The sequence below is a fragment of the Stegodyphus dumicola genome, chromosome 5, assembly GCF_044657685.1.
Source record: "Stegodyphus dumicola isolate Sdum_Otavi_A_Nest chromosome 5, ASM4465768v1".
Taxonomy (NCBI): Eukaryota; Metazoa; Arthropoda; class Arachnida; order Araneae; family Eresidae; genus Stegodyphus; species Stegodyphus dumicola.
This window is the reverse complement of record NC_140772.1, coordinates 74,864,914-74,880,681: the sequence shown is the minus strand read 5'-3', so window position 1 is coordinate 74,880,681 and position 15,768 is coordinate 74,864,914. Positions and strand designations below refer to the sequence as shown.

Sequence of the window (15,768 nt, the reverse complement as noted above, 5' to 3'; positions counted from 1 at the left end):
AGAAATATAATTAATTTGAAATTTAAAAGATTTTAGCTGATTTTAGTTACTTCTTGTAAAGATACTTAAAAAATTTCTTTCGAACGCGTTGAAAGAAAAATATATCACGATTTTTACCAATTTTTAAACGAATACATTTTCTGGAGAGATATAAGAATTTTTAGAAGCTTATCAGGCAAAATATTGGAATAATTATACATATTTGTACACGATGTTTCTGGTGCCTTTTTTTTTTGGATTCAGGCTACTCAGCTCGAAATGGATATCAAAACTAAAAGCAACTCATCTCTTCTCCTATGGTGGTGTGTTTTTTCCTGACACATCCGTAAAATACAAATAAATGAAATGAAGTTTAAATAATAATTTTTATTCATAAAATAACCATGCATTCTAATTTTTCTTGATCGCGTATAAGCATTTTTTCAAAATGTCAAATGATACTCCTTCTTTCGAGATATCTACTGAAGATTTCTCAGGGGATGGAACTGATTCTTTCAATCTGAGTGAGTACGATATTTTGATTTTGTGCCTCAATGTACCCATATTCTGTTATGTTTTAATGTAGAATTTTTCGCATTTGTCTCTCAAGATTTTTATGTAATGTTTGAATGAGTAATAACGACGGTATCATACACTGTGAGGTTCGTCATAGATCATTTAAATGACCTATTAAGCTGTCGCCATAGTCATTCTAGCTAATTAAAATTTTTTTTTTTCATTACTTATAACATAAATTTAGTGTTTTTATTATCTTTTTATTTTTTAAGCTAAGGCTGAGGTTTTCAAAATGTTATAAAATTATAGGTCTTAATCGATTTTCTGAAATATTCTCAAATTATCCTTTCTTAATGAAAGAATTTGGATCAAAGTCGTAAATTTGATTAGTTTTTAATTTGATTTCCGGTCATATGTTTGGAAGATAATTTGTTTTGTTATAAATTAAAACTATTGTTTCTGTAATTTTTCATGTACATGATACCGTATAGATTTGTTTACTCTATGATTATTATTCTAGTAGTCATTTTAAATGCATTGATTTCGTTTGTTTCATACAAATTACATTATTAACTTATAGGTGTATTCTTTGTTTAAGCAAGAATTTCATTTCATTTAAACATTTGTGTTATTTTGTGTGTTTGAAGTTTGTGAGAAATATACAATGATTTGTTATATATAATATAGCAGAGTTTATGCTTTGAATATCACAACAGATCCTTACACATTTTATGAGACCTTCATTTTAAGTGAGTTGTACTGAGCGTGGAAAAGAAAATAAGAAAATGTGTACAATGTAGGAAGACAATAAATTACTGTAGAAAGAATGTCTACAGTAATTCTGCGTTACACTAAATTATTTAATAATTTTAACGGATAAAATAACAATTTTATATTTAAAATTGAATAAACACTTTGTAGTTGTGATTTAGCAGACATTTCTTTAAAATACCGTTTAATTGTGGAAGGAGAAAAATTTTAACTGAATCAATTAAAACATGGAAATAATTGCTATTTTGTCATGTCAAGCATATGGCAGGAAAGAAGTTTATTTTATAGGCATTGTTATTGAATATTTGATATGACAGTTTAAATGTACAGTTATATAATACATTACTGATAAATCTATATGTGATTATTGCATTTTAAAATTTTCTGTTATGTACACCACTGAGACGATTTATAGATAGGTTAAAAAGGGTAGTTATGTGTTAGTAGAAGTAGAACTTTAATAGAAGTGGCCGAATTTTTAGAATGTGCCAAACTTAGTTATCATCAGCATGACAGTTCTTTCATTTCAAGAAGTGAAGTCTTAACAAGACATTGCTTGTTATGTTTTAAGTTCCAACAATTTTCATAGATAGATCGGGATATATATGTAATGAAAAATAGAAAAAGATCTAGCAATGTGAATAGCGTAGTACATAGTTAGCTTAGAATGTAGATCCATGTTGAAGAGGAAGAATTCTGATTCTGTAGAGTGCTAAAATGTTAAACCCTTAATGACTAGGAAGTGTGGCAGCTGAGTAAGATTAAATATTCATTTTTTTTATTTCCATTGACATTTGTGGCCACAGTTCACTTAGCACTTTAATTGTACACTACTCAAAAAAAAAAAAAAAAAAAAAAAAAGGTACAGTGCTATATCTTGCGTTCTACTGGGGCGATTCACGAAATTCAAATTGCGTTCTTCATGTCTCGAAAGCGCGACTTAGGATATATATTAGATATATATATAGCACTATTCTAACATAGGTATTTTGACACAAAATCGGACTTTTTCTGAAAAAACATACCAATTTTTTTACATATTTCGATTCTACGACTCAAATTATGCCAGAATACCAAGTTTTGTAAAAATCGTACGAGTAGTTTTTGAAATATTCTCAAAATTTTAGCTCCTCAATGTTAATTGAATTTGGCAAATATTTATTTATATCTCTTTTTTTATTAAACTTTTTTGATTTTTTCTCTCACATTTCGAAATTTAGGTTCATTCCAAATAAAATTTATCCATTTTTTGTGTTTTATTTTTTAAATTTCTATTTTTAAATAATTTTTATAAATTTTTCGAAAAAAATTTTGAATTATAACCTATAAAATTTTTACCATCATCTTAAAGTAGGTATATTTTTAAGCATATCTGCAAAAAATTAAACTTTTTTATTCAAAATTTTCTAAGATATACACAAATTTACATATTTTCGTGTTTTGAAATTTGGCATCTTTTTTTTTGAGCGATAATAACGCCAAATGAGGTCTATGGATTTTTGTTACACTGTATTGCCACAGCTATTTTTAACCTTAAATTTCAAGTAAAATTTTACGGAGAATTAATTATATGACATTTTTTCCCTCAATGATGCGTAATAAATATTTATTAATACTATATGAAAAGCTATTTTTTTAAATAAATTTTTTAATATTTTTTTAATTTCTCTCTATCTTTTTTTTTTTTTTTTTTAAATAAGAGTAAATTTTTGTAAGAGTAAATTTTTACCTTCGGCGTTTTATCGTCTGCTACTTTACTTCGTTTAAATCGAATTGTCTAAAACTGAGAATTTTCATTTGATGTTTATTTGAATTTTATAACATTAACTGCACAATTTATTTCTAAACAAACTGATGCTTTTGAAGTGGCTGAAAGAGCGGCTGGTACTATCATCCATATTTTTAAAGCACAGTATATTTTTATAGAAACATAAGATTTAGAATAATCATTTTTATAAAAGTCAAATTATGATATAAATATACAACCCTCTAGAGACTAAATTAATGGAAGTTCAATGGTTATGTAGAAATGATCTGCAGCTACTTAATCGCTGGATAAGTCAGCAGATTCCGTGGACAAGTAAGAATAATTATATAAACGACACCCAACATTCTGAATTCAATTAACAACGAGGATACGATGTTTATTAAATGAATTCAAGAAGTTTTAAAACATAAAAAATCAACTCATTTTTTATCCTAAAATGTATTTTTGTGCGTAGCATATTCTCATTATTCTAATTTAAAATTCTAATTTAGAATGTAACTGTCAAGAACTGATTCTTAATCATCAGTAATATAATAAGTAATTATTACGGTTATTAATAAATCCTTCTTATAAAGTAATTGCAAATATTTCAAAAAACTTTCTGTCTGAATGTAAATATTTTTCTGTGCAAATATTTTAAATTTTATATTAATCAAGATTGCACACGATATTATTTATTTGCACTCCAATTCTTAACGTCAGTTCTAGTAGAAGGTACAAATCAATTATATTTAATTAAGGATTGGATTGGATTGGATTATTTAATTATGGCAAAGCACGCGAGGCCTATCTGCCTAAAGGGAGGGATGCCTTCGTGGAAGACTTTCTAAGGAAAACTGGCTTGTATACACATTACACATCGGGAAAACCATGAAAACGCCCATGCAACCAGCCCGTTTGCGAGATTCGAACCTCGGACCGAACTACCAGTGATCAGAGTCTTTACCGCTCGGCCGTTTGTGGGCCTTTATAAAATGGAAGGCGATAACTTTATTTAAATGATTGTCAGAAATACCAAAATGTTTCGAAAAGTTGGATACGTTTTAATATACTTTCAGAATGCTTAAAGAAAAAGAGAAGAAAAATAAATTTTTTCGTAAAATTTAGTATTTGTATTTTTTAAAACTTTTCAATGTTATGATATTTGATTCTTGCGATTTCAAAAATAAAATATTTGACTAAAATATGAATAACATTTTAAGAAACCAAATGTAGGATAAAATTGTGTAAAGCAATGGGCACAATGATAAAACTGTTTAAAGCAGTGTATGCAAGTCATCCTAAGTTAAAATGTCGGTTATACATCTCTCTTATTTATATATATCTTTTCTGAACGGAACATTGAAAGGTGTGTAAAACTGTGCTTTACTGTATTTTCTCTTTTAATATAGTATGCAGTTTTCAAACTCATCGTAGTCTGGGTTACAAAGTATTCTTCCGAAAGAAACGCAGTTCAAATAAATAAAATCAAATTCTGGAAAATTGATATTAATAAATATATTTAAAATGCTCAGTTTGAAGGAATAAATAGAAAATTTTAAAACAATTATCTGAAGAGACAATGCAACACAAACAATTAAAATAAAAGTATAAAATTTTAAAAATTACCTAAAATAATAACTATGACGAAAAATATGTATAAAGAAAACTATTTGAAAAAAACTAAACGCTGCACCTTTATTTACGCAGTTCAAATAGGTAAATAGAAAATTTTAAAACAGTTATTCGAAAAAAATAAAAAATGTGCTAACTTAAACAATTAAAATGAAATTCGAAAAAGAAAAAATTACTTAAAATAATAAGTTATAATTAAAAATATAATATAAAGAATATTATTTGGAAAAAAGGAACGATGGTGACTTTTTTTCCTCTCACGGGAAAGGAAACTAGGTTGCCATATATTAAGAAGTTGGCCAAGTGAAGTATTCTTGGCGCAAACTGACAAAAAAGTGCCAACATAAATTTGTGAATTTCTCCGTAAATTTCGCTCCAAATTTTACAAAATTTCATATTTAGGCGTAATTTGAGTCGTAGAATCGAAATATGTAAAAAAAATGGTATGTTATTTCAGAAAAAGTCCGATTTTGTGTCAAAATACCTATGTTAGAATAGTGCTATATGAAAATCTAATATATATCCTAAGTCACGCTTTTGAGACATGAAGAACGCAATTTGAATTTTGTCAATCGGCCCAGTAGATCGGGAGATATAGGACTGTCCCATTTTTTTTTTTTTGAGCAGTGTACCTCTTTCTAGAATAGTTATATTTTTAATACTGTTGTGATAGGATGAGAGCACAGAGAAATAGTGTCTTTATAGGAAGAGGGGCAGAAGAATGTGCAATTATCCAGTAATGGAAGCTCACCAAGAGAAGATTTTGGTTTAGAAAGGTTCAGTTCTCAAAATGTTAAGTTCCGAATTAGCTACATAATCAGTGTTGCCCAAGCCATGTGGCATAAATTAGTCTAGGAATTGAGTAGTCCAGGAAAGTTATTACTGCTTTTGGAATGCAGAGAGGAAATGCCTAAATGAAAAATGAGAAATTAAGAGGCAATTACTAAATTAAATTATAAAGCGTATTTGCTTATTTTTTATCTTAACACACACACACACAAACACACACAGAAATATATATATCTTACAGTATCACAAAATTTTTTATTTAATATTGGTTCTAAATTTCTTACTATTTCTCACTATCTTTCTAATAATAAAATTGAATTATCTGGTAAACATTCTATGTAATTGTATGCCAGTATTGAAAGAAACATGATAAGAAATGGCTGCAACTTGTTTTGAAAATGAAGCGTAAAAGGTTACCAGCGAGGATATTTGGTTTGGTATTGGTTGTACCATTTTTGACGACTTTATCGCTTGCGGCGGGAAAATGGAAAAGTATCAAATTTCCATTTCTTATGAAACATATTTTTCCCATTTTGTGTTTTGAAAAGGGGGATATTTAAATTTATCATAATGTTTTAATGTAAATTTCCAGCTTAATAACTGATAATTTTAAAAGTTTGATTACTATTTTAAGGAGATTTTGAATGGGCTGAGAATCACCATTAGGCCAGTTTGATCTTTATTTCGTATATAAAATTAATTTCAGTATATTATATGTTCCTTGTTGTTAGCAAACAGATAGATCTTCATATACAGTAAAAATTCAAATTATCAAAAATTCCAGTTAGTTATATGATTATTCTTTTTGAAAGAGTATATAGATTTGAATTTGCTGTTAATTTATTTACATGTTTTAAGTTTTTTTTTAGATTAAAATGTTACAAATCAACAAAATATATATTAATTTTAAAATGTTAAAATAATTTAGATCAATAGATCTTATATCTTTACTAGTGTATATTAAAAATGTTTTATTCTGTACTAATGAATTGGTGGTACATAGTCTTCTTTTTTAAATCAGTAATATATCATCATATATCAATAACATATCGTTGCATGTCATTTGCTCCTGCATATGCTTTTAGCAGGATGTCAACACCAATTATGTTGCAGATATGTAACTTAAACATTAACAAAAAGGCAATTATTATTATTTATTTACACAATAAGTCTTCTGATTATTATCAGGCTTTATCATTACCATTCTACATAGTATGGATTATCCTGCAATTTCCATGGACAATATGAAGTAACAAAATTTGCTCATCCTGCAAATGCAATTTTCCCATGTATTTAAAATAGCATTCTGCTTTCTCACCATTTAATCATTGACAATGCATTTTCTACAATATTTAGACCACAAATCATGTTTTGGTCAAAAAGATGACATTATTGTTGCTTAAATTTTCACATTTGCATGGAGTTCACTAACTGATATTGCAAGCTTTCCCTCTGTTATCATTTTTGTTTTAAATATTCAGGATACAGCTTACAGGAAATGTTCAGCAAGTGATGGAATATATGTGCCTAATGATATTTTTGATAATGAAAGTGATTTTAATTATTTTGAAGATAGCAATATCGAAACAGATTTTTATTTCTTGGATCATCTCCAGATAATGATGAATCTGAAAATGTTTAAATAACCATCCAAAACATTAGGCAGTGGTGCAAAATAGATAAAAAAGATATTCTGACACCTTCTGCCTCATTTCCTTTCCTTGGCAATCCAGGAATAACTGAGAATGTGATGGATAATCCAACTGTTTTGGCCTATTTTGAACTTTGGAACATTTGGTATACCTGGAAGACCTAGTTTTTCTCTCAACCCTTTGAGATTGATAGCTTCTCATTTTGCGAGCCATGTGCCTCCTAATCCCATAAAAAAGGAGCCTTGCAGGCAATGTGCTGGTTGTTGCTTAAAGAAAAATTGCTTAAGTAATAATAGAACTTTGCTTGGAACCTTGTTTTGAAATTTCTAGCATAATTTGTGTAAATATCGAATCTTTTCATTCGTATACATGCTTACATTTGTGTTCTATGTGGTAAATCGTAATTCAACCAAGATTTATTTTCAGAATTTCTGGTTTTATAAAATTACTTTAAAAACTGATACTATTTGTGAAAGCCTGCTCTTATACATGAAATCTGTATTACAAAAAATCTTGGTTACAGAAATATGCTATATATATTAACTCTGAAATATCTGTAGATCTGAAATATGTAATAAAGTGGCACTTATGTATTAGCACAACAAGCTTAATTGAAGTCGCCAAATTTTCAGTAAACACTTTTGTCATCATTCTTTTGCATTTATAAGAAATCACTGGATTGCGACAAGGTAGTTGCATTAATATGTAACTACCAATAAAACAAATATGATATTTTCGAAGTGATTTGGATTAAAAAAATTGAGCAATCAGAGTGTTGAACATAATATATGTTTATTGTCGGAAAACATATTAAATAGACATAGTAAGCTTTCATCATAGTGTAATACGAGTTAAATGTAATAGGTTATGCATTTTATTTTGTGCAACTAAAATGAAATTCCACTTCTAAATCAAAGCTAAATTTCTTCCATTAATAACTGATATTGTTTGAAGCAAATGCGTATATCAGTTAAAACATTTTGCATGTAAATACTTTCACTCATGACGCTTTAATATCTTATGTTAAATTTATCATAAAATCAGTTTTTTTTATAATGAAATTCTCTTATTAGTGATCTAAGCATTAAGTAAACTACAAAAGTGAATAGTACTTTGAGTGAGAACACTGGGTGTAGTAGAAAGTGTATGCATCTGCTGTAGAATATAGTTCTACCATTTCGAGCTCTAATAGTGTAAGAATTATGCTGTGAAATATGAATACTGTTTAACAAAGAGAACAGAAGGAAAAAATGTGGGAAACGATAGATTACGTTGTGTGTGTGTGTGATTATGGCAAAGCCTCGAGGGCTATCTGTCTAAGGGGAGGGATGCCTTCGTGGAGGACTTTCTAAGAGAAACTGGCTCGTATACACGTTACACATGGGGAAAACCACGAAAACGCCCATGCAGCCAGCCCGTTCGCAGGATTCGAACCTCGGACCGAACTACCAGTGTTCAGTGACTTTACCGCTCGGCCGCCGGTGGACTAGATTACATTGTGTCCAGCTCCAGCTTTTTCTTTAAAAGTTTGCTAAATCCTGTCAATCATTCAATGACCAGCAGAAAGACATTCCCCTTTTTTGGTATTATTGGCGAAACTGCAAATTCCATCAACCCCGACCTCACCCCACTCTTGACGAGAAAGCAGTTAAAGCATTCATTCATTCGCTGACTGGGATCGGGAAGAGAAAAAAGCAGTTGTTATGGTATCTACTTCATCTTCGACGTATGTGTATAATTTTTAACCTCATAAAGCTGGAAAACCTCATAAACCCAAAAAAACAGTTCCGCTAAGATTATCATAGTGAATGTTTTTGTCATATTACTAGAACATTTTCCTAATTAATACGATAACAATATTATTACTTGTTATAATCTTAGCGGGACTGAATACCTCAGTTAAAAAAGGGTCCTTTTAGGGCCCCAAATTAAAAATACAAGGGCCGTTCTCAAGGCCAAAACTAAATTTAAAAAAAAGACAGATTTATTTAAGTTATAAATAACATTATAAATACAAGCTAACAAATCCCTTAGAAAATATAATATGAAAGTGTCCAATCAGTAGCCGAGTAGTTAAAGCACTGAATACTGATAGTTTGACATTCTTAGAATCCAAGTGAATAGGCTGTATTCATGGTCTGTTTTGGTGGTTTTCCCATGTGTAACATGAATACGAGCTTGTTTCCTTTAGAAACTCCTCCGCAAATGCATCTCACCCCTTAGTCAGATAGCTCTTGTGTGCTTTGGTATATTCAAATCACCTAACCTAACCAATACAGAAGTACTGATCAATTAGCTAAAGGAAGAGATAGCTTCATGGGGACTTTATAAGGGTAAAGGACTTCTTTTATATAATACAGTGAGGGACTTCCATGCAGTTCAGAGCTTACAGTCATTACAAACCAACAGAACTTGCAGTCATACAAACGAACTCGCTGCATACTACCAGTGTTTCACAGCTTAAGGAACTCTATTATTAAGACGCTTGATTTACAGATGATTCCATCTAAGAATAGGAATAGCCAAATTTTTCCATATGATATGCTTGGTATTTTTATACTTCGAAGGAAATGTATGGTTTTTACCTAGCTTATACCGTCTTACATGACAAAATATAATTCACATATTCTTAGAGAGCTGAATCAGTCTGCATTTTATAAATTGAGAGATGTAAAAGCAATATATTTCCCTGTGTGAAGAAAAAGATGCATCTTTAACACTCCATTGCGCATAGACGTTTCATTCGTCAAAGCATAAAAACTTTAATTTAAAATACAAGTCATTAATTAATATGGTAAATATCTTAAAAGCAATAAACGCACTTTGAACGCTTAAGAATTTAATTTTTTTTAATACTTTTTAAGTTTTTATGAACATTTGCCCTTCATTGTAACTAATATAAGATATTTCTAATGTTATAATTTTAATTGATTAGAGGAATTAATGGGTATAATATCATTTGTTTCTTAATTTTTATGTTTGTTTCACAATTTTAAAGTTTTAATATTTTTCTACTACCTTGAAATTTTTAATGGCAAACTGTTTAGTCATTAGACTGCAATCTGAAGATCTCAGTTTCCAGTCTTTTTATTAATTTAATTTTTTATTTGAAACAGTAATCAGAAAGATAGGATAAAACGTACTGAAGGATGGTGATTATCTGGGCCTGCAAAAGAATTGGAAGTAAATTATGATTCTAATCTGGTAGCGTGATAGTTCCATTTCACCATTTCAGCTTAGACACCTTGTACTTAATGATAATGATATTTTTTTTTTTACAAATTTCACAAAGCAGTGTTCAAAAGCTAGTCTCTTTCTTTCAAATGCCAAAAATCGTTGGACAGAATATGATTAAACACGCCAACGCGAACTGTTTGCGCAAATGGTATTTGTGGTGGCGGGGAAATTTTCGTTAAATCCTGATATAAACTTTATTTTTTAAATTTAATAGATAGGTTAGATTAGGTTTTTAATTGCTATTAAATTAGGTTAGGTTATTAATTTATTATTAAAACATTATATCTATATCTGCTTTGTAAAGAAGTAAACTGTTAGGGAAACTGAATCACGCTCATGATTATACATGAGGAAAGCTGTAACCCTTATGCAGAGTCAGCTCTACAGCCAGTGCAGCAAAATATTTAGAATTCAAGCAGGCATTAAGCAGCGTAATTTACAAGCCAGAGATATTGCACCGGGCAGCTAAATGTCTGAAAACGACCCTGCAGACTTTATTCTTGTAACTAGTCTGTTTAGTCACTCGAAACGAAACTTTTTATAGACTGCGAGCATTCACTGATTATACTCTCTTGACCTCTTGTGAACCCTACCATAGGTTTCTGGAATTTGGCAGAAAAACCTCTTCGTTCTGAAATGGAAATGACAAAGAGGGTCAAAAACTTTGTAAAATTGCTTACTAATGATTTGTAAAATTGTAATACTAAAATTCTACATTACTTTTATGTGTACCTTAATCAAATAAACAGAAGAAACACAATGCACCATTTGTTTTTATTAGTGCAGAAATTGCGTGCTGTATGTAGGGTGTTATGATATAATGTGAGCATTGGTATTTAACTGAGCTGTGGTCTTTTGAAAATGATGCTGGCAGGCCTGTCTTCACGTTATATGTATATCATTAAAGCATACGTTTCCTTCTTATGTTATTATTGTAATTTCTAAGATTGCTTCATAGTTCATTTGTGGTCGGCAGCATTTAGCTCAAGCTACTACTTCCTAGTATCTCTGTAGGAAAAGCGCAAATTGTGAAGTTAAATAAGAATGCAAGTTGCAAAATATCAAATATTACATGTTATGAAATAATGCATTGCGGAAAAAATTTCTCCTGAACTTCCATGAAAAGTCTTATTGAGTAGCGTCTCCAGCAGAACACATTGCTATGACAGTTTAGCACGCTAGAGGAAAAAAGCACACTATTATTATATTTGTTATTCCTTTTTCATATTAGCATTGTATGTTTACAGATCCTATTACGTAAATATATTAAGTAATAACCTTTTACTTTTGCTTTGGTCTGTGTATGCTATGATAAGCCAATTTAACAATATTTCTGTTTTTATTGAAGATGAAGTAATTGACAGAATTACAATAAATATAAAAGTACTGTAAAGTACTAAAATAACTTTAAAACAAAAGAAGGGGAGGGAGAACAAATGAAGTATTTTGTCTTCTTTCTGGTAATCTGTATTGTGATTTTGTAATTTGATAGTTCTATTCTCTTCTTTCAACTTATATATTATTTTATTGAAACTACTGTTAGAGAGGATAGCTTTTTTGGTCCTTAAGTTATTCATGTTTAGGTGATTTTTATATAGTAGAATAATTTTTTTCGTAAAACACTTAAGTATATGAATTAAATATTCCATGTATTTAAGTATATTAAGTGATTTTTCAATTTATATTTCACCTATACATGAATTCTATATTTCATGTATAGATGGAATATTAATTGGAAAATCTTAGAGAGTTTAATTAGGTACCAAAAATGTTTCAATGTAATCTAGATATACATTTTTTTTTTATTTATTTAATTTATTTTCAAATTTTAGAATAAAACTTCTGTGTTTAAAATAAGGCAAAATTTTGTTTCAGACTGCATTTATTCTGGCGAAAAATAGATTGCATTTTGAGAAAATAGGACATAGGTCTCTCACTGTCAAGGAGCAAAACTGTTTTCCTTTCATGTGAATACGAATGAGGTGGAATTTTTCGTGATGTAAAATTTAAGTTGATGTGTACTGTATTTTTTATACTCGTATATCCATTTTAAATGTCAAGTTGAAATTACTGTTTTGGGAAAGGTTAAGAAGTATAAGAATAGTAAGGAAATTAATTGTACATTTTTATAACCAGAATCATCCATACAAATGCAGAATTTCTGGTGTAATGCAAATCTCTTATTGACTTCCTTTGCAGTCTTTCAGCTAAACACATGATTTTTAGCTAACTGATACACTTTTAAAGATTTGTATTAAAAAAGAAATAAAAAGATACATTACTGTGTATTCCATGGAATTGAGGGGAGTTAGGAAGTTGCTTGCGAAAAAATGTATAAATTGTATTTGTCTTGTAAAGTTGGTCTTATATTTCATAACATTTGTTCCTGGGGCATTACGCTGATTGAGAAGTGACCTAGTTCTAATGAAATTTATTCGGTAAATTATACAAGTAGGTTAAATTTCTTAGTACCGGAGAGCTCTACCAGAGAGGTTTGTCCGTTTCTGTAGCAACAATTTTCGACACGTAAGCACATGTTTATTTGGCCCATGTTCTGCTCTCTATTTTTATCGCTTAATATATACATACTGACGTAGCAAATTAACTAAAACAAAGTTCATTCACATCTAAGGCAGGGGCATATAGGGCAATTGCCCGGGGCCCCCAAATCGAATAGAAAGTTTATTTTACGTTTCCTTCTTTAATGAACATTTTTTAAACAAAATATCAGTACAGTGTACAATCCATCAGTTTTATTTTAGCTTCTTTCGTTAATCTTTTGTATGAACACTAAAAATCTATATTTCGAAAATCCAGGGCTTTCTAGGGCGGAATTCAACTAAATTTTTGCAATTACGATGGACAAATTTGGCCAATCAAAAGCCTGTAAGCCTGTATTTTTCATATCGCAAAATGCGGTTCCCCCCCACACTGGGGAAAGATCTTTTTCATTGCTGAAGAGATTAAAATCTCCCATAAGATCATGTATTCTTCAAGAGAAATTGTCTCAGCTTTCTATGTTATGTTTAAATTCTGATAAAACAAAAAATATTTATTATGATGATGTAATTGATAGTTTTGCAGAAAGTAAAATTAGGGTTTAAAAAAAAAAAAAACACCGAAACAAGACTATATTTGTAATACTATGACAAACAAGAGGCAGAACCAGATACACTTATGTTATGAAGACGATGCGGCATGCACCGAAAGAAGCTTAGCCTATTCTCTAAGTGCTACGTATTTTTCGTTAATTAATTCAAATTGCTAAAAAAGTCTTTACATTTTCTGATTATAAATTTAAATATCATTTTGTCAAATTTTGGCTATTCAAATGTGCCATATCCTTTTAATGATGGACATAGAATTGTCAGAAAATCAATTAAATGGTCAGAAAATCAATTTAATGGTCAGAAAAAAATCAGAACGATATTTCATCTGACGATTGGGGAAGGGGTACTTTATAGCTATTTTAGGTTCTAGTCAATTTTCTTGTTATATATCTATAATGAGGTGAAAAACTTAAATACCTCTATAAAGTTCGGTTCTTCATTACTGAAGTAGTGAAGCAGAGGGGGGGGGCAAAGATGTTTTTGCCTCGGGCCCCAATTAGGCTAAGTCGGGCCCTGGTCTTAAGTGTCAAGCGATAGTGTACCCATGGCTACTGATAAAGTTCATTTACGCCACTGTATTTTATACGAATTCAACAAGGAAGAAATGCTACAGAAGCATGTAGAAATTTATTGAAAGTGTTTGGTGAAGTTATAGTTTTTGATAGGACAATGCAGAAGATGGTTTGAAAAATTTGAAGCAGGTGATTTCGAGCTTTCTGATAAGCCTGTGTGATCATCTTTGATCGACGACGATGTTGATAGACGACCATGTTGGAGCAAGATCCTTTTCTGACAACATCGGAGATCGTAGAAAGGCTTAATTCAGCTCAGCAAACCATTTTGAACAGAACATACATATTCAGAAAATAGGATTGGTGTGGAAATATTTAAGATGGGTGCCACATGAATTAAGTCAGAAGAATTTGGATGGTCGAGTCATCATATGCACACCTCTGCTTGCTCGAACAAAATCGAGCCCTTCTTGAACCGGGTGATAATTGGGGATGAAAATTGGATTACCTACGAAAACACCGTAAGGAAAGGCATATCGTGACCCCGGAAAGCCTAGCCTTTCGACCTCTAAACCAAATTTGACTCTGAATAAAAGAATGTTGTGTATATAATCGGACATTCGAGAACCAGTCAATACGTTATGAGCTTTTAAAAACCGAACGAAAAGCTGAATTCGGAAAAGTATTGTCAGCAACTGGATAATTTAAAGACAGGAGTCCAAGAAAAGATGTCGGCGGTGTTCAATAGGAAGGGCATCATACTGCATCATGATAATGGCAGGCAACATGCTGCTTTGGGGACTCATTAAAAAATTACAGAACCAGGCTGGGGAATTCTTTCGTATACATCCATAGTCCCCGGACTTAGCACCCTCAGACTATCACTTATTTTTGTCCGTACAAAATATTTTGAAGGGCAAAAAATTAAAAAATGAAGAAGATATCAAGCAAGCACTTGTTCAATTTTTCGCATCAAAAGATGCAATATTTTTCAAAAATAGGATGCACAAATTGCCCTCACGCTGGCAAGAAGTCATTAATAATAATGGCAATTATATTATTTAATAAAGTTTATTGACGATAAGAAAAATTTGTATTTTGTGTTATTCCAAAAACGGACAGAACTTTCCAGCAGACTGAATATTTATATAGTGTTCTTTTTTTTTTTAAATCATTTTTATTCCGTAGATGTTTTGAATTATAAGCGTTCAGGTTTTTGTTTCGGAGGATGTGATCGACATGGCACAAGTTTAATGCGAAGGAGATTATTTTTGTTTTTACAGTCGTATTAACTCTGTCCTGTTCAGAAGAGCTCCTATACTTCTGGGCTCGAAGTCAACGAGGCGAAAAATTATTGCCAAAAGATGGATCAATAAATCAATACCACTGTTTTTTCCCTTCTTTTTTTCCCACGTAAGAAACATTCTTGATATATTTGCTAATTAATTGAAACTTTATTTTTAATTTTTAATTTTTATTATGAACAATTTTTTTTCAGCTCTTGCACATGATTTTTCTAGTGCTTTTGTTTCACGACTATTTTTTAAGAGCTTTAAGAAATGCCAGATAAATTGATATGTTGTGTTTATTCTATCAGATTAACATGTGTGGTTGTTTAATTGTATTCAGAGAAAGACAGTGCCTATACTTTTATTTATTTATTTGTTTTTAACTCGTGTTTAGTTTGAAAGCTCACTTTAGTTCGAAGATGTGATTGCCAAAGTACGAAATTTGAGAAATGGGACGAGTACAGAAACGTACTTCCGAATGTGCAAAAGTAACTTGTTCTGCATATCCATTTATGATTAATGATTTTGTAA

The 15,768-nt window shown here is 30.3% G+C and overlaps 1 protein-coding gene across 1 annotated transcript in view; it reads left to right on the top strand.

The window, feature by feature from the left end:
• Positions 1 to 259: 259 nt before the first annotated feature.
• Positions 260 to 15,768, top strand: part of LOC118205271 (uncharacterized) — a 180,407-nt gene continuing 164,898 nt past the window's right edge. Inside the window, exon 1 of the mRNA XM_085816784.1 lies at positions 260 to 503. Within this exon, the coding sequence (XP_085672910.1) occupies positions 428 to 503 (76 nt within the window). The 5' untranslated portion in view covers positions 260 to 427. The remainder of the gene's footprint in view (positions 504 to 15,768) is intronic.